Source organism: Salvelinus fontinalis, chromosome 38 (assembly GCF_029448725.1).
Source record: "Salvelinus fontinalis isolate EN_2023a chromosome 38, ASM2944872v1, whole genome shotgun sequence".
In the NCBI taxonomy this organism is placed as follows: Eukaryota; Metazoa; Chordata; class Actinopteri; order Salmoniformes; family Salmonidae; genus Salvelinus; species Salvelinus fontinalis.
The window spans coordinates 25,248,629-25,267,237 of NC_074702.1; the positions used below are offsets into that span (position 1 = coordinate 25,248,629).

At 42.7% G+C, this 18,609-nt stretch overlaps 1 protein-coding gene across 4 annotated transcripts; it reads left to right on the forward strand.

Moving 5' to 3' along the window:
* The first annotated feature begins 79 nt into the window (after window positions 1-79).
* On the forward strand, window positions 80-18,535 carry LOC129837305 (uncharacterized). 4 transcript variants are annotated; one of them, XM_055903359.1, is made up of 11 exons: window positions 80-161; window positions 1,194-1,420; window positions 1,500-2,503; window positions 2,901-3,053; window positions 4,478-4,555; window positions 6,838-6,954; window positions 8,229-8,378; window positions 8,608-8,775; window positions 16,617-16,808; window positions 17,057-17,248; window positions 17,358-18,535. In XM_055903359.1, the coding sequence occupies exons 2-11, from the start codon at window positions 1,249-1,251 to the stop codon at window positions 17,460-17,462; spliced, it is 2,331 nt and encodes a 776-aa protein (XP_055759334.1). In that variant the 5' UTR covers window positions 80-161; window positions 1,194-1,248; the 3' UTR covers window positions 17,463-18,535. The 4 variants fall into 4 exon arrangements, with proteins under 4 accessions (XP_055759334.1, XP_055759335.1, XP_055759333.1 ...); XM_055903358.1 differs by lacking the exon at window positions 80-161 and adding an exon at window positions 506-978; XM_055903360.1 differs by lacking the exons at window positions 80-161; window positions 6,838-6,954 and adding an exon at window positions 501-978.
* Window positions 18,536-18,609: the final 74 nt, after the last annotated feature.

Here is an 18,609-nt window from a genome sequence, read left to right on the forward strand (position 1 = left end):
AGGTCCCTCCCCGTTTCGTTCCGTTTGCGAAACGTTTCGCAACAGAATCCTCGTAATGAATACACCCCAGGTATGACCAATGACGTCAGCAAGGTAGCGCACACTCACAGCTACTTTCCGGTGTAGGCTACAGCAGTGCGCTCGAGTTCCTGGTTGACATTGTAAGACACTTTTTTTTTTATTATTGTATTTATTTTTTACTATGTGGTCATTGGTAAAGTCATGAATGGTTTTACAACGTTTAGATGGGACCCGGTTAACTTCACGGAGGTTCCCACCGGGATTCAAGTTTGCGTTCAAGACTTCCCAACTGTATCGGGTTCAGAGCGCAAAACCAGATTTTACTTCTAGAGACAGATAAGCCATACTCATTCAAACGCTTTATGCATGCAGATGGTCTAAAAGTGGAGATACAGAAAACAAATCTGCGATTTTGGTAAACTCTAAAGGACGAAATTATTTTGGTAAAGTCATACTGCTTGATTCAAACTGTGAACACGTAGCCTAGAACTTTCGTGGTTACGGACTCCGCGTTGTCGGAATGAAACTTATTTGCACACCTATGTTACTTAAAATAGGACTGCATAGACAGGTCATTGGTCTTGGTTATACGTTGTGTACCACGGGCAACAGAAATAAACGTAGCTTACACCAGCAACTGTCATCTTTCGATATTGTATAGGGATAAACAACAGCAGCCTACAGTTCATAATGATGGGTACAAGCGAGCAGTGAGACGAATGGCGGAGAGATCGTGGACGTTTGTGTTACTTGTTAATTTGCCAAGACAGTTTGCGAAATGTACTGTCAGCGTGGCTCAAGGTCGACGTGTAGGTGGCTGTGGGTTGCTACTGTAAACACACAGCTGTGTGCGAAAAGAGCCAACGATTCGATCAAAACATCCACACTACAATATTAAAGCGCACTGACAGGCAAAGCAAAACTCGAAGCTTTTCAGCGGAAAACTAGTGAGAGCAGGTAACTTTTATAAGTGGGCCAAAAGTGAAGCCAACTTTTGAAAACCCAGTTCTGACTGGGTAAAACTACTTTGAATGTCAATACCAGCAAGTGCATTTATACAGAATGTAATTCTAAGATTAGATATCCAACCATTCTCTACACAATGATCAAAAAGTTTAGAATACATTTAGTTGAGGCTGCAGCCAAGAATCTTTTCTACTTTATTCCAACAGAATATTGAAGATCATTCTGTGGACGTCAGGGGATTTTCTAGCCCTTCTGTCTGCTATGTCCTCCAGAGGCAAAGGTGAGGGGTGTCTGGTGTGTGGGGGTGACCTGCACGGTAACCAACGGCGATGGCTCTTTGGGGGTCAGAACAAGAAAGATGGTCAGCCTCAGACCCCATCAGACTCCCCTGGTAGAGGAAGTCTCTCCAGGTCTTCTCAACGCAGCCCCTGGGGTGAGGTGTGTGTGTGTGCACTTCTGCAAGTGTATGCGCGTGTGTGTGAGTTCTAAGCTTTTCTTTTCCCACTTTGCAGGTAGCACCATGTCCCTTGGCTCCACAACGTCTCTCTCGTCCCTGTCCTCACCCGCTAAAGCAATGGACCTTCTCTCTGTGCTTACACACATACTAGGCCAGTCCGTACCACGGGGCAGTGGGCGGGGGGAGTTCTTGTGTGGCAAATGTGTTTCAGTTCTAGAGCGGGTTTTCAAGTTTGACTCTGTCATTTCCAGAGTGAGGGTCTTATCCTCTGAGAGGCTTCAGAAGTTGACCCAGGAGAGGGACAAGGTCAGGCAGTGGGTACGCAGCGCTTACCGCCAGCGACACCCTCAGGATTTCAGGATGAGGAGCAGCACTAGTGAGGAGGATGGTGAGGGAATGGGAGACAGAGAGGGTTACAATGAAATGTTGAAGGAGAACATGGCCCTGTCAGAGTATGAGTGCTGGTCTGAGAAATGGGACGCATGTCCATACTTCAGGAGAACGGGGAAAAGATGCACAAAGGGGAAAAATTGTGAGGGATGTGATTCTCTGAGGGTGTCCGATTCCGCCTATGAGTCAGTTTGTGGGGTTCCCCGCCGCCTACCCTTCCAACCCTTTCCCCCCTTGGCCCTATCGAGGAACAAGTCGCAAAGCATGCCTCTTCATTGGTCAAGAGTGCCATCGCTAAGCTCTAGCCCAGCGTCATTGGCTGGATCCACTCTCTCCTTACGAGCCTCCTCTCGCACTGAGTCCATCCAATCACTGGATTCGCTGGATTGCCGTGATCCATTTGATTTTCCAGGTGATTTGTCACTCCTGGTCCTCAGAGAGTTGAAAGGTATTGAAGGAAAGCCTGTCAATTCACCTTCGGGGAGTAAGATTCCCATTTTGGGAAAGAGGGAAGGGCGATATTCAGGAGAGGTAGGTGAGACATCCCCCCCTGAGGTAACAAGGGTGCTGAATTTTGGAGAGCGGGAGAATGGAGGAGAGGAAGTGGATGGAGAAACCAATGATGTTTTGACTGAATTGAGGGACGAGTTTATTCCACTACACAGAGAGGTGAGATATCTCTTATATTCTATCAAAATCCAGCATGCCAAATAACGACAGGAAGTTATTATGAGTTGGGCAAGGATTATTTCCTGACGACAACACTTTGGGTTCCCATAGCCTATAAATGAGCCCTTCCCTGGTCAGGAAAATATCTGCCCTAAATGAGGATTTTCCGACAGGTTGCCTTGCCTGTGGTCTGTGGATCACTCCGTCTATCACGGAGTGTAAATATTTACTTAGTTGTCAGTAATATGTCATCTAGGGTCTATAATGTCTGTAGCCAGTACAAAGGTCCAACACGGAATATTTTCTTACTTATAAATACAGGAATAGGACTTCAACAGAATTAAAAGTGACAACTTATATGTCTTTCACAAAATGACGTTTTCTTATTTCATTTCAGAGCAATACAGGTCGAGTGCACCTTGCAGTCAGACAGTTGAGAGGACAGCTTGATCAAGCTATGGCACGCATCAAGACCCTTGAAACTGAGCTTAAACACGGGACCAAAACCAAACCAGATACCAATGTCAGTGGACCAGAGGATTGGATTAAGGTAAGCACTGAGTAGTTAGATTTTTCACTCTACTTGTTTCCCTCTTGTTTAGACATTTTCATCTGGATTCCCAGACACAAATGAAGGCCAGTCATGGAAAATGCATTCTCAATGGAGATTCTCCAGGACTAGGCAGTCTCTGGGGAACCGGTCCATAGTGTTTATAGTAACTCAATTGAAAAAGAAAACAGTTTAAATTGGTGAGTGGAATGGAAGTGTCATGATAATTTGGTTGCGCACACACAACTAAGGTTGACACTCCCTGTCATAATAACTGACTGCTGACATTTTATACACGATAAACAGGTATAGGCCTAGTCAGCCGGTGCACAGCAATATAATGGGCCTGAACATAGTGTCCCTAACATGCTTCCTCTGCATGTGTGTGTGCTCACTCAAGTACGTCTTCAGAATCACTTGGATAGCAATGTCTTTAAGCCCTGCTTGTATTGACTAAGCACAAATAAAGCATTATGCAAGGAATGATGGGTGTGTTACAGTTTGTTTGGTCTCTGGACGAGGGAGTCTCCCCTTTCCTTAATGCAGGTGCGTTCATATAACCACACACACACAACCACACATCTCCCTGGAATCTTCCCCAACTAGAAGAGTTTGCCCTGCAGCTCAGGTTGGCTTTTCATAAAGAGATCATTAACATGCTACTCAGCTGCTGAGTGGCGTCTGTTAGCCTTATCGCCTTACAGTAGACTCAAGTTATTCAACCCAGCACCTACCTAGGGTTCTAGCATGTCTGGGCCTCACCCCCAGCTGTTAAGGTATCTTACCTAAGCTGATTCTCATTTCATGAGATTCACGTCTGAGATGTAGGTCTGGCTTGAGTTCCAGTTTTTGGGATATTTTAAGAAACCCTATTAGCAAGTTCAGTCTGGGAATGGGAGCTGTAAATCCACGAAGAGCTTTGACGATTAAGAGCACCACAGTCAGCTCTACACAAGGAATTATTTTAATTTGCCTGGAATCTGGCATTAGCTCCACCCAATCCGAGAAAAGTTCAAATAAATCAATCATTGGGATTAAGTATTTGTGTGCTCTGTGTGAGGTCTTACAGTATATCAAGCTTTTGTGGTGGGGAATTTGCACATTTGGCACGTGCAGGGCAGGTTATAGGCTTATACTGTGTGTTCTACATTTTTTACAAGAATACAAACTGATTGCCTGCATTCTTTGAAAGAATCAGCTGTAACATAGTGGCATATATCACCCACAAGACACTCGCTTCAAAATGGAGAGGTCTGCTGCTCCAGCCTGGTCCCAGATCTGTTTGTGCTGTCTTGGCAACGCCTGTGGTCATTGTCATCAGTTCAGGCTAGTCTGCTCTAATATCACTGCAACAATGCCGGCCCCCTGTTGACTTGACATCCTTCATCTAAGTGCTGTGTATGGCGTGATTATGGCTTTTTCAGTTGCCGCAGAAGGACGGGGGAAACTTGCTTCTGCAGAGTTTGGGGCATTCCCTGCACAGCAGAGACCGGGTTATCCAGGTGAGTGATTCATAGTGATTCTATGAGGGGAGACAATGCAGTCATGCTGAAAACACAGGGATCCACTTCACTCAGAAATGAGACACTGGCTGAGCTAGTGGAATGTTGCCATCACAACATGGACACCCCAAGCTCTTAAACTCCCAGATCTAACTTAAGATAAAGTGGTATTAGCAGATAGTTATCAATTTTCATCACTGAAGTTTGTATGGGTGAGCAAACTTCCTTAGCTTAAAATAGCCAAATAGATAAATCAAATCGGTTTAATATAGAGTACCAGTCAAAAGTTTGGACACACCTACTCCTTTCAGGGTTTTTCTTTATTTGTACTATTTTCTACATTGTAGAATAATAGTGAAGACATCACAACTATGAAATAACACATATGGAATCATGTAGTAACCACAAAAGTGTCAACAAATTAAGATATATTGTGTATTTTAGATTCTTCAAAGTAGCCACCCTTTTCCAGGTTTGCACACTCTTGGCATTCTCTCAACCAGCTTCATGAGGTAGTCACCTGGAATGCATTTCAATTAACAGGCGAGCCTTGTTAAAAGTTAATTTGTGGGATTTCTTTCCTTCTTATTGCGCTTGAGCTAATCAGTTGTGTTGTGACAAGGTACGGGTGGTATCTCGAAGATAGCCCTATTTGGTAAAAGATCAAGTCCATATTATGGCAAGAACTGCTCAAAAAGCAAAGAGAAATGACAGTCCATCATTACTTTAAGATATGAAGGTCAGTCAATACGGAAAATGTCAAGAACTTTGAAAGTTTCTTCAAGTGCAGTCGCAAAAACCATCAAGCGCTATGATGAAACTGGCTCTTATGAGGGCCGCCACAGGAAAGGAATACCCAGAGTTACCTCTGCTGCAGAGGATAAGTTCATTATAGTTATCAGCCTCAGAAATCGGCAATTAACTGCACCTCAGATTGCAGCCCAAATAAATGCTTCACAGAGTTCAAGTAACAGACACCTCTCAACATCAACTGTTCAGAGGAAACTGCGTGAATCAGGCCTTCATGGTCGAATTGCTGCAAAGAAACTACCACTAAAGGACACCAATAATAAGAAAAAACTTGCTTGGGCCAAGAAACATGAGCAATTTATATTTGACCTGTGGAAATCTGTCCTTTGGTCTGATGAGTCCAAATTTGAGATTTTTAGTACTAACTGCCATGTCTTTGTGAGACGCGGAGTAGGTGAACGGGTGATCTCCGCATGTGTTGTTCCCACCGTGAAGCATGGAGGTGGTGTGATTGTGTGGGGGTGCTTTGCTGGTGACACACCTACTCTGTGATATATTTAGAATTCAAGGCACACTTAACCAGCATGGCTACCACAGCATTCTGCAGCAATACGCCATCCTATCTTGTTTGCGCTTGGTGGGACTATCATTTGCTTTTCAACAGGACAATGACCCAGCACATCTCCAGGCTGTGTAAGGGCTATTTGACCAAGAAGGAGAGTAATGGAGGGCTGCATCAAATGACCTGGCCTCCACAATCTCCCAACCTCAACCCAATTGGGATGGTTAGGGGTGAGTTGGACCGCGGAGTGAAGTAAAAGCAGCCAACAAGTGCTCAGCATATGTACGGAACACCTTCAAGACTTTTGGAAAATAATTGTAGTTGACTACCTCATGAAGCTGGTTGAGAGAATGCCAAGAGTGTGCAACGCTGTCATCTAGGCAAAAGGTGGCTACTTTGAAGAACCTCAAATATAAAATATATTTTAATTTGTTTAACACTTGGTTATTTCATAGTTTTGATGTCTTCACTATTATTCTACAATGTAGAAAATGGTAAAAATAAAGAAAAACCCTTGTAAGTAGGTGTGTCCAAACTTTTGACTTGTACTGACATATATTTGAATGTTTTTAATGTCACATTTATTTGGGTGTGTACACAGTTTAGCTAATGTTATAGCAGGTGCAGTGAAATGCTTATATTACTAGCTCCTAACAATGCAGTAAAATGTCAAACGGGTACACAAATAATCCATTTATAAAAAACAAAGAAAATCAAGAAATGTCGGAAACAAATCCAATTATCAACCCAAATAGCACTGTAACAGCAATCCAACTATCACTGTCTCAATATTTATCACTGTCTCAATTTATCATTGAGACATTTGTTTAAATGCAGTTTTTGTATTCTGGTGTAATTGATGTCAATTTTTTTCTTATCACATCAAGTCATTTTCTGATGCCATCTCTGGGACAAGCCATGTGTTATTCCATGATTAGACAGTCATTTCCTGTCTCCCTGTCTGTCTCAGGAGTGTATGTGTCTGATCAGGAAGATGTGTGTTGAGGTGGGGACAGGGACAGACGTGGCTGACAGACTGACACAAGCACTCACTGACAATCTGAAACAAACTCTCTCCGACAATAAGGTGAGGGCTCAGATTGATCCCATTTGATTATGATTTGAATAAGCTATTGGTTTAGAATAAACACTTTTTTTAAAACTAAAAATAAACTTGTGTAGACTGTCAAAAGTATGGACAATAATATACGTGAATATTTCATTTTTTAATATGACATTACTTAAGTGATAATGCCAGAGAAGCCGGTGTTTGGAGGATATATTGGTATGGGTGTTGTTGGGCCCGAGACGACGTCTCTGGCAAACCGTGCCAATATATCCTCCAAACACTAGCTTCTCTGGCATTATCACTTTTAATACAATGGGTTAACAACATATTCAAATAATGATTGACATATTTTCATTAAACGTTATTTTGATTAATTTCATCCTTCCACAAGATATAGTCCCAACACACATCTAGGGTTGCTAGAGACGCGACCCAGTCGTTCACTCTACTTGTTCTGTATCTATGGACTCGACCCAGTCATTTGTTCTAGATGTTCTTATCCCTTGCTTGCTAGCTAGCCAACTACAGCTAACTTACAGTCAAGTGCAGCCAGAATAACAGCAAAATAGCTGCATTTGTTTAATCTGTTTCCTAGTGACATTTATTTGGATACATCCATAACAATGAGCTAATTAGGTGCGATTTCCCTTGGCATAGAAAATGTGCACACTTGTCAGGACACTGTTGTTCAGGGGAGCCAGCCAACTACACAGCTACCGTAACAAAATCACTTCAAACTGAGGCTGGAAAGACTGCAAATTAGCTGCGTTTCGTTTTAACTTTTTTCAATTGACATTTTTTGTGTATATCCATAAAAATGACTCCAGCTGATTTCATGATTTCGACTGGCAGAGAAATGGTGCCTGCCTGTCTATCTCGTCCGAAATCCCGACACGTTCATTACTATGGGACAGCAGGAGATTGTTTCAATATTGAAATACGATGTTGCAAATGTCGCGAGACAGACTGCAAGGTTTATACAAATCTCCACTGTTGAAAACAAATTGATAGTCTAAAATAAATCTGAGATAATATCTAGATGCTTTTTATAGTGGAAATCAAGTTTATAAGTTGCCTGACTGGGCTGATGAGACAGTGGATTTCACAGTCAGATTGAACAGAGTAAATAGGCATTTTAACATCATATATTTAGCCAGTGGCAATTTGTGGAATAGACACTGGCTGGACCAATCAGCATTCAGGATTAGACCCACCCGTTGTATAATATGGAATATAGAGCATTTCTGTACAAGGTTATTTTGCTGATGTCTTATGTTCTACCTCATCTTTAGCTAGCCCTGGAGGCTCTGCGCTCTGAGATGAGTGAGAAGGAGAAGAGGATGGAGAGTGAGCTGGAGGCACTGAAGAAGGCTGGGAGAGACCGGGAGAAAGACCTCTCCACACTCAACACTGTACTCCAATGTAACCAGGACATCATCAATGTGAGTCTGAAGTTGAACACACACACACACACACGTGTGATTGCTGTGCTACCAGTGTATGGCAGTTGCTGTAGAACAAGTACACACACACACTTTCTTTCACTTAGTTGTATTCACTCACTTTCATTAACAAAGGTAACATTGTGCTGGATGCACTATAGTCACTCAGTCAAAGGTGTTACTAGTAATTTCTCACATAAGGGCTTTGTGTTTTTCTTCTAACCCCCAGGAACTGAGAGTGGAGCTGGTTGAGAAGGAGCGAGGGCATCGGGAGGTGCAGAAGGAGAGGGAAGTGTGGAGACAGCGGGACCAGGCCCTCAAAGCAATCCTACAGGAAAAAGAGTCACTTCTCCTCTGCCTGAAGCAGGCGCTAGAGATCTCTCAGAAAGACATGCAGGTGAGGGGGTCACCTCAACATACAGTATCTCTATAGGTTGAATTAAATTAGGTCCGACGAGAAGGATATCCTGCTTTCACTGGAACAGGCCCAGATCCACGCCTTTTGCGTGAAGAGAAGACGCCGGAAAAGGGGACGCAGATCGGGGATCTTTCTGAGAACCCTGTGAACTCCCAATGCCCTCCATTCTTCTTGCTAATGTACAATCATTGGAAAATAAAATTGATGACCTACTATTAAGATTATCCTACCAACGGGACATTAAAAACTGTAACATCTAATGTTTCACTGAGACGTGGCTGAACGAAGATATGGACAACATAGAGCTAGCAGGATTTTCCATGCAACGACCTCTGGTAAGATGAGGGGTGGGGGGGGGCGGTGTCTTTTTTTTGTCAATAACAGCTGGTGCGTGATGTCTAATATTAAAGAAGTCTCGAGGTGTTTCTCGCCTGAGGTTGAGTACCATATGATAAGCTGCAGACCATATTATCTATGAAAAGAGTTCTCATCTGTATTATTCGTAGCCGTCTATTTAACACCACAAAACGAAGCTGGCACGAAGACTGCTCTCAACCAACTCTATAAGGCCATAAACAAAGAAGAAAATGCTCACCCAGAAGCGGCGCTCCTAGTGGCTGGGGACTTTAATTCAGGAAAATTTATATCAGTTTTACCAAATTTTAAACCAGCGTGTCATGTGCAACCAGGGTGGAAAAAAATCCTAGACCACCTTTACTCCACACACAGAGATGCATACAAAGCTCTCCCCCGCCCTACATTTGGCAAATCTGACCATAATTCTATCCTCCTGATTCCTGCTTACAAGCAAAAACTAAAGCAGGAAGTACCAGTCACTTAATACGGAAGTGGTCAGATGACGTGGATGCTACAGAACAGGACTGTTTTGCTAGCACAGACTGGAATATGTTCCAGGATTCATCCAATGGCATTGAGGAATACACCACCTCAGTCATCAGCTTCATCAATAAGTGCATCGATGACGTTGTCCCCACAGTGACTGTACATACATATCCCAACTAGAAGCCATGGATTACAGTCAACATCTGCATTGAGCTAAAGGCTAGAGCGGCCGCTTTCAAGGAGAGGGAGACTAATCCGGACACTTATAAGAAATCCCGCTATGCCCTCAGACGAACCATCAATCAAGCAAAGCGTCAATACAGGATTAAGATTGAATCCTATTACACCGGCTCTGACGCTCGTCGGATGTGGCAGGGCTCGAAAACTATTACGGACTAGAAAGGGAAACCCAGACCCGAGCCGCCCAGTGACGCGAGCCAACCAGACGAGCTAAATGCCTTTTATGCTCACTTTTAGGCAAGCAACACTGAAGCATGTACTAGAGCACCAGCTGTTCTGGATAACTGTGTGATCACGCTCTCGGTAGCCGATGTGAACAAAACCTTTTAAACAGGTTAACAACATTCACGAAGCTATGGGCCAGACAGATTACCAGGACGTGTACTCAAAGCATGCACAGACCAACTGTCAAGTGTCTTCACTGATATTTTCAACCTGTCCCTGACCGAGTCTGTAATACCTACATGTTTCAAGCAGACCACCATAGTCCCTGTGCCCAAGGAAGCTTAGGTAACCTGCCTAAATGATTGCTGCCCCGTGGCACTCACATCTGTAGCCATGAAGTGCTTTGAAAGGCTGGTCATGGCTCACATCAACAGCATCCTCCCGGACACTCTAGACCCACTCCAATTTGCATACCACCCCCACAGATCCACAGATGACGCAATCTCAATCGCACTCCACACTGCCCTTTCTCAACTGGACAAAAGGAACACCTATGTGAGAATGCTGTTCATTGAATACAGCTCAGCATTCAACATCATAGTGCCCATGAAGCTCATCAATAAGCTAAGGACTCTGGGACTAAACACCTCCCTCTGCAACTGGATCCTGGACTTCCTGACAGACCGTCCCCAGGTGGTAAGAGTAAGCAACAACACGTCTGCCACACTGATCCTTAACACTGGGGCCCTTCAGGGGTGTGTACTTAGTCCCCTCCTGTATTCCCTGTTCACCCATGACTGCGTGGCCGAACACAACTCCAACACCATCATTAAGTTTTCTGACGACACAACAGTGGTAGGCCTGATCACCGACAACGATGAGACGGCCTATAGGGAGAAGGTCCGATTACTGGCAGTGTGGTGCCAGGACAACAACCTCTCCGTCAATGTGAGCAAGACAAATGAGCTGATCGTGGACTACAGGAAAAGGCGGGCCAAACAGGTCTCCATTAACATTGACGGGGCTGTAGTGGAGTAGGTCGAGAGTTTCAAGTTCCTTGGTCTCCACATCACCAATGATCTATCATGGTCCAAACACTCCAAGACAGTCGTGAAGAGGGCACGACAAAACCTATTCCCCTTCAGGAGACTGAAAAGATTTGGCAAGGGTCCCCAGATCCTCAAAAGGTTCTACAGCTGCACCATCGAGCATCCTGACCGGTTGCATCACCGCCTGGTATGGCAACTGCTCGGCATCTGACCATAAGACACTACAGAGGGTAGTGCGAACAGCCCAGTACATCACCGAGGCCAAGCTTCCTGCCATCCAGGACCTATATAATAGGCGGTGTCAGAGGAAAACCCATAAAATTGTCAGAGACTCCAGTCACCCAAGTTATAGACTGTTTTCTCTGTTACCGTACTGCAAGCAGTACCGGAGCGCCAAGTCTAGGACCAGAAGGCTCCTCAACAGCTTCTACCCCCAAGCCATTAGACTGCTGAACAATTCATAAAAATCGCCACAGGACAATTTACATTGACCCCCCCTTTTGTACAATGCTGCTACTTGCTGTTTGTTTGTTACCCATGCATAGTCACTTCGCCCCCGCCTACATATACAGATTACCTCAACTAGCCTGCACACTGACTCGGTACCGGTGCCCCCTGTATATAGCCTTGTTATTCTTATTGTGTTACTTTTTTATTTTAGTCTACTTGGTCAAATTTTCTTGTTCTTGAAATGCACTCTTGGTTAAGGGCTTGTAAGTAAGCATTTCACAGTAAGGTCCACACTTTTTGAGATGAGGACTCCTACTCTGAGACGCTTTGTGAATACAGACCCAGATGTCTTGAAATGTAGTGTTTTGAGTAATTTGAATATCTATTCACATTGACCATTCCTGATCTAAATATAATTGATTCGAGGTATATCTCTTTTTAGTGTGGCCACAATTGTTTGTGTCGGGTTCAGTAACCAGTACTGTAAGCACTGACCTCTGTTATTCAAGTTAAAGGTGCTACATGTCGATTGTCTCTACGATGTGGAAGCTAGGCGAATTGCAACAACACTTAGGCTGAATATAAACAACCCACTCCCACGCATACCAGTTCCCTGCAATATGGTGGAGAGGTTAGTGCTATCCGACATCAAAGGATCCGGGATAGCATGGACCATGGTAGAGACTATTTTACTTTCCGTTTCGTCCACCAACTTCAAACAGTCGTAGATATTTCACTGCGATGTAGATGGTACAATGATACTAATGATAACTATTCAGTGCATGTTTTCTCAAGTAAACTGAAATAGTTCGAAGAGTGTAGAATTTTAGCAACCAGGAAATGACAGAGCGATTTCTATGTTTGGCTGCCTTGTGCTTGAGGAGGAGATGGCCACGCTTATTAGTCCAACAGGACTGACACGCAGAATAAATACCATGATGCACAGAGACGCACTTAACGGAGTTTGCCCCACTGGTTTGCACTATATAGATTGTTTTATCTGTGATCGAATCAACATATCAACCCATTTTCAATGCAACAAACCAAAACAAATCTAACTTTGCAAGATTGAGTCTCTGATTTTGCCCAACGGAGTAGAATTATATTGGCGGGTGTCGCCCATCAGCTGTCTTGAGCTTTTCAGATCAGACCACAGAGCGCATATGCACATTTGTTGATATTCTTAATTAAAACTTCTTTAAGTCTCATGAGATGTGAGATGTAGGCCTGAACAGCAAATATAGGCTATGTCATAGAAATCAAAAGCTATTTCCATGTGAAAATGTTATGGGATTGGCACTGTTTTGTTGCCTACGTTATGCTCAAATAGCCACGATAGCCTATTGGCTACTGTCTAAAACTGTAAGGGGATGGACAGCCTCAGTGTTCACTGTAAACGTGCACCAGAAGTTACACAAAATTCTCACAAGGTTCAAGTTTCCTCTCACAAGACCAAACATTTGCTCAGTGCCCCCAAAAAATTGCGGGAACATTTCTACAACAATAAAACATTGTTTTAATGTACAGTTACTTTGCATTAGCCCCAGGGCTCTAGACACATTTTTACAGTCAACTGAGATGGTAGCCTAATATTTAAAAAGGTAAGCTATTTATCTAACATATTCAGGGAATGCATGATTGATATTTTGATGTGCAACCTGTCAAAATAGGATCCAAAATTATTCGATTTATGTTTTGGCTCTTTGTGCATACACAGTACCAGTCAAAAGTTTGGACACACTTACTCATTCCATTTTTTTTTACTGTTTTCTACATTGAAGAATAGTAGTGAAGACATCAAAACTATGAAATAACACACATGGATTCACGTGGTAACCAAAAAAGTGTTTAACAAATCAAAAATATATTTTAGATTCTTCAAAGTAGCGTTGACTGCTTTAGAACACTCTTGGCATTCTCTCAACCAGCTTCACCTGGAATGCTTTTCCAACATTCTTGAAGGAGTTTCCTTCACTCTGTGGTCCAACTCATCCCAAGCCATCTCAATTGGGTTGAGGTTGGATAATTATGGAGGCCAGGTCATCTGATGCAGCACTCCATCACTCTCCTTCTTGGTCAAATAGCCCTTACACAGCCTGGAGGTGTGTGATCATTGTCCTGTTGAAAAACAAATGATAGTCCCACTAAGCGCAAACGAGATGTGATGGCGTATTGCTGAAGAATGCTGTGGTAGCCATGCTGGTTAAGTGTGCCTTGAATTCTAAATATATCACAGACAGTGTCACCAGCAAAGCCCCCTTACACAATCACACCACCTCCATGCTTCACGGTGGGAACCACACATGCGGAGATCATCCCTTCACCTACTCCGCATCTCACAAAGACATGGCGGTTAGTACTAAAAATCTCAAATTTGGACTCCAGACCAAAGGACAGATTTCCACCAGTCTAATGTCCATTGAAGTGTTTCTTGGACCAAGCAAGTCTCCTCTTCTTATTATTGGTGTCCTTTTAGTAGTGGTTTCTTTGCAGCAATTCGACCATGAAGGCCTGATTCACGCAGTCTCCTCTGAACAGTTGATGTTGATGTCTGCTACTTAAACTCTGAAACATTTATTTGGCTGCAATTTCTGTGGCTGATAACTCTAATGAATTTGTCCTCTGCAGCAGAGGTAACTCTGGGTCTTCCTTTCCTGTGGTGGTCCTCACGAGCCAGTTTCATCATAGCGCTTGATGGTTTTTGCGACTGCACTTGAAGAAACTTTCAATGTTCTTGAAATGTTCCACATTGACTGACCTTCATATCTTAAAGTAATGATGGACTGTCGTTTCTCTTTGCTTTTTGAGCAGTTCTTGCCATAATATGGACTTGCTCTTTTACCAAATAGGGCTGTCTTCTGTATACCACCCCTACCTTGTCACAACACAACTGATTGGCTCAAATGCATTAAGAAGGAAAGAAATTCCACAAATTTACTTTTAACAAGGAACACCTGTTACTTGAAATGCATTCCAGGTGACTACCTCATGGAGCTGGTTGAGAGAATGCCAAGAGTGTGCAAGCCTGTCACCAAGGCAAAGGGTGGCTACTTTGAAGAATCTAAAATATGAAATATTTTGATTTGTTTTACACTTTTGTGGTTACTTAATGGTTTCATATTGTTATTTCATAGTTTTGATGTCTTCACTATTCAACAATGTAGAAAATTGTAAAAATAAAGAAACCCTTGAATGAGTAGGTGTGTCAACTTTTGGCTGGTACTGTGTGTGTGTGTGTGTGTGTGTGTGTGTGTGTGTGTGTGTGTGTGTATAAATATAAAGAGAGAGATTTTCTTTTGCCAGCATATTGGCCTGTAGGCTATATTATTCACTGAGAAAGTGGGAACTAAAAACGCTTGGCTAGATAGCAACAATATCAGAGTTAGCAATGTGGGCTAATTGATGGGCCTCGGCTACTTTATGTATACTGAATAAAAATATAAATGCAACAATTTCAAAGATTTTAATAAATTAAAAGGCCCTAAACTATTGATTTCACATGATTGGGAATACAGATATGCCTCTGTTGGTCACAGATACCTTAAAAAAAGAAGGTAGGGGCGTGGATCAGAAACCAGTCAGTATCTGGTATGACCACCATTTACCTCATGCAGCGCAACACATCTCCTTCGCATAGAGTTGATCAGGCTGTTGATTGTGGGCTGTGGAATGTTGTCCCACTCCTCTTCAATGGCTGTGCGAAGTTGCTGGATATTGGCGGGAACTGGAACACGCTGTTGTACATGTCGATCCAGAGCATCCCAAACATGCTCAATGGGTGACATGTCTGGTGAGTACACAGGCCATTGAAGAACTGGCACAGGTGCAGCTTCCAGGAATTGTGTACAGATCCTTGCAACCTGAGCCCGGGCAGTATCATGCTGAAACATGAAGTGATGGTGGCGGCTGAATGGCACGACAATGGGCCTCAGGATCTCATCAATGTATCTCTGTGCATTCAATTTGCCATCGATAAAATGCAATTGTGTTCATTGTCCGTAGCTTATGCCTGCCCATATCATAAACCTACCACCACCATGGGGCACTGTGTACACAGCGTTGACATCTGCAAACCGCTCGCCAACACGTTGCCAAACAGGTGGTGTGCGGTTGTGAGGCCAGTTGGACGTACTGCCAAATTCCCTAAAACGATGTTGGAGGTGGCTTATGGTAGAGAAATGAACATTCAATTCTCTGGCAACAGTTCTGGTGCAGTCAGCATGCCAATTGCACACTCCCTGAACGTGAGACCTCTGTGACATTATTTTGTGACAACTGCACATTTCAGTGTGGGCTTTTATTGTCTGTGTAATGATAATGCTTTTTAATAGGCTTCTTGATATGCTACACCTGTCAGAAATTCTCACTAACAGGGATATAAACAAATTTGTGCACAACATTTGAGGTAAATAAGCTTTTTGTGCATATGGGATCTTATTTCAGCTTATGAAACATGGGACCAACACTTTACATATTGCGTTTATATTTTTGTTCATTGTACAATGATCTAAGTTTTATCAATTTGACATCAGATTCTGACGTTTCTCCAAATTTCAAAGTTGCTCCAAATGTGAAATGTCTGTATTGTTCCATTTCTCCTTGCACAATGTGGGGAGAGTGAGTGAGAGTGGCTCACTCACATAGCAGCCGACCGTGAAACAGGGACAGGCAGATACTTTTAGGGCAGGAATCAACATAATGCATAGGCTATTACTGTTAACCAAATAATAGTTTTAGAACAATCTACAGGAATGCTGTATAGCAAAATCATAGAATATTACCGACGTACACAAAATGCTTTGGTAGGAGTAAGGCAATGTCTGTCGTCCCAGCTCTAGTCTTTTCCCCCCATCTTCGTTACAGAAACTGATCTGGCTTTTGTTGTCAAATAGAAAGTCTGCATGTTAGAATGCGATTTTGTATTGGGCCAAAATATATATTTTTCACCCACTATTACTGCAGCTATTTTATGGACTTTTTCTGAAATTACAATGCCTAAATTCTACATGTAGCTCTTTAGAGTTCACTCGCTTCAGGTAGACTTTCCTCATTATTTGTTATCTTTTCCCTCAGGCACTGTCGGACTCTGTGATTAGCCAAGGGGTGTCAGGAGGCGGGGCAGAGGGGGCTCTGGCCTCTCAGCTGAAGGAGAAGGAGAGCCTGGTGATAGCCTGGCTTCAGGACAGAGAGGAGCACAGCGCCACCATGTGCCGGGAGGTCTCCAAACTCACCACCGCCCTGCAGGACTATCAGGGCATAGTGCAGGTGAGTGCAAACGAGGGTGGTAGTGGATGATTTCACCAATCCCTGTCTTTCATATTAGTGAATAGGAAGCCATTTAAGACTAGTAAGATGCTCCCTCTATATACTGCGATGTGGTGTGTCTTCCATGGTCTTTTACACAATTCAGGTCATCTTCAGTGAGGTACCTAAAATACCAAGCCTATAATATAGTTTGGTCATTTGAACCCATACCTTTCCCCTCTTCCCATCTTCCCCCCTTCCTTCTCAAGGAGCAACAGCAGAATCATAGTCAGACGGTGTCTTCGCTGTCAAAGCAACTCAACGAGACAGCCAACGACCTGAGGGAGAGAGGGAAGGAGAACAAGGAGACACAGCGAGCCTGGCGGAGCGAAAAGGAGGACAAAGAGAGGGAGGAGAGGAAATTGAGGGAGAGCCTGGAGAAGAGAGACAAACTCATTGAGGTATGTCCGTACATGAGTGAGATATGTCCATACATGACCTTAGAAAAGCACTAAAGAGTGGACCAAAATTAACACGGAATATTTTGATTTGTAAACCTGTTTTATTTAGCAAGTTCTCCTGGATTCCGAGGAACGGGATCATCTACTCAAAGAACTTCAACAGAACCTGCTGAACAAATTTGAACCCATGATTGCTGTCAAACACACATTATGAAAAAATATAAACAAGATAGTGAGAGAGCAAAAAACGTGGAACCATGAAGGTACAATGTACATTTTATATAGATGAGTTGCATGAACTAGCACTTTCTTGCACCACAGGTAGTTTACTACTAACTACACTTATATGTAGGCCTATTGAAAAGGTTGTGTTTTGCACATTTGCAGCAGTTGATCTTCCCTTGGCAGGCAAGCCTTGGTTTTTGTGTTAAAACAATGTATGTCCTTTACAAAACTCCTGACTGGATATTTGTCAATAATGATAATGTTATTGCTCCATTTTGGCATCATTCTTATTTGTATATTCATATTGACTGATTTAATTGATGAAGTATGCTAGTAGTTAATGTCTGACATGGACTAAAGTATATGTTGAATTTACTTAAATGGTACTCTGTCAATGAAATATATCAATTCAGACGGATCAATCGAATCCTTTCATTGACTGAGAGTACCATTTATGCAGATTCAAAATACACTTTGGTCCATGTCAGACATTGATTAACTACTAGCATGGGACATGGGGAAATGTGTCATGAGATTTGTTAATGTGTCCTTCAGGGCATAGTGTAGTGCAACCTAATTGATAAGTGCTATCAGAAGGGGGATTATTATTGTGTTGAATTTGTACCGTTTGAAGTTATAGTTTCCCAAAAGCTTTATTTATTGGTGTCATACTGTAAGTCCTGTGATTATTATTATTTTTTTTCTTATTCTGCATGTTCATTTTTGGTTATTTTATGTATACTGCCATTGTCTTTACACATTAGCTACATCATACTGCTTGGTGTTTTGATTGTCATGAGGGGGTTAACATTTTTGAACCCAAAATATTTGTTTAGACTTTTTGGGGGGTTTACTTTTACTACAGAATGGTTTGATACATTTATTTTGGGAAAAGGATTCTAATTTAATGTCTGTCTTGTTTTTATGTTCTGTCTTTTAATGTTCTGTTTCCTTTTTTTCATGTTGTATTAGACCTACTGCCTGTCTTTTGGGGATTTGCTGCCATGTTTTCATTTTAAGTCTTTGGGAGATAGAGAAATAAACCTCTCTATATGATCGAAATGATTGAATGTAGGCTCTTTAAATTGCATTTATTTTGCTGCCTATGTCATGGATGATCAAAGTGACGTTCATGA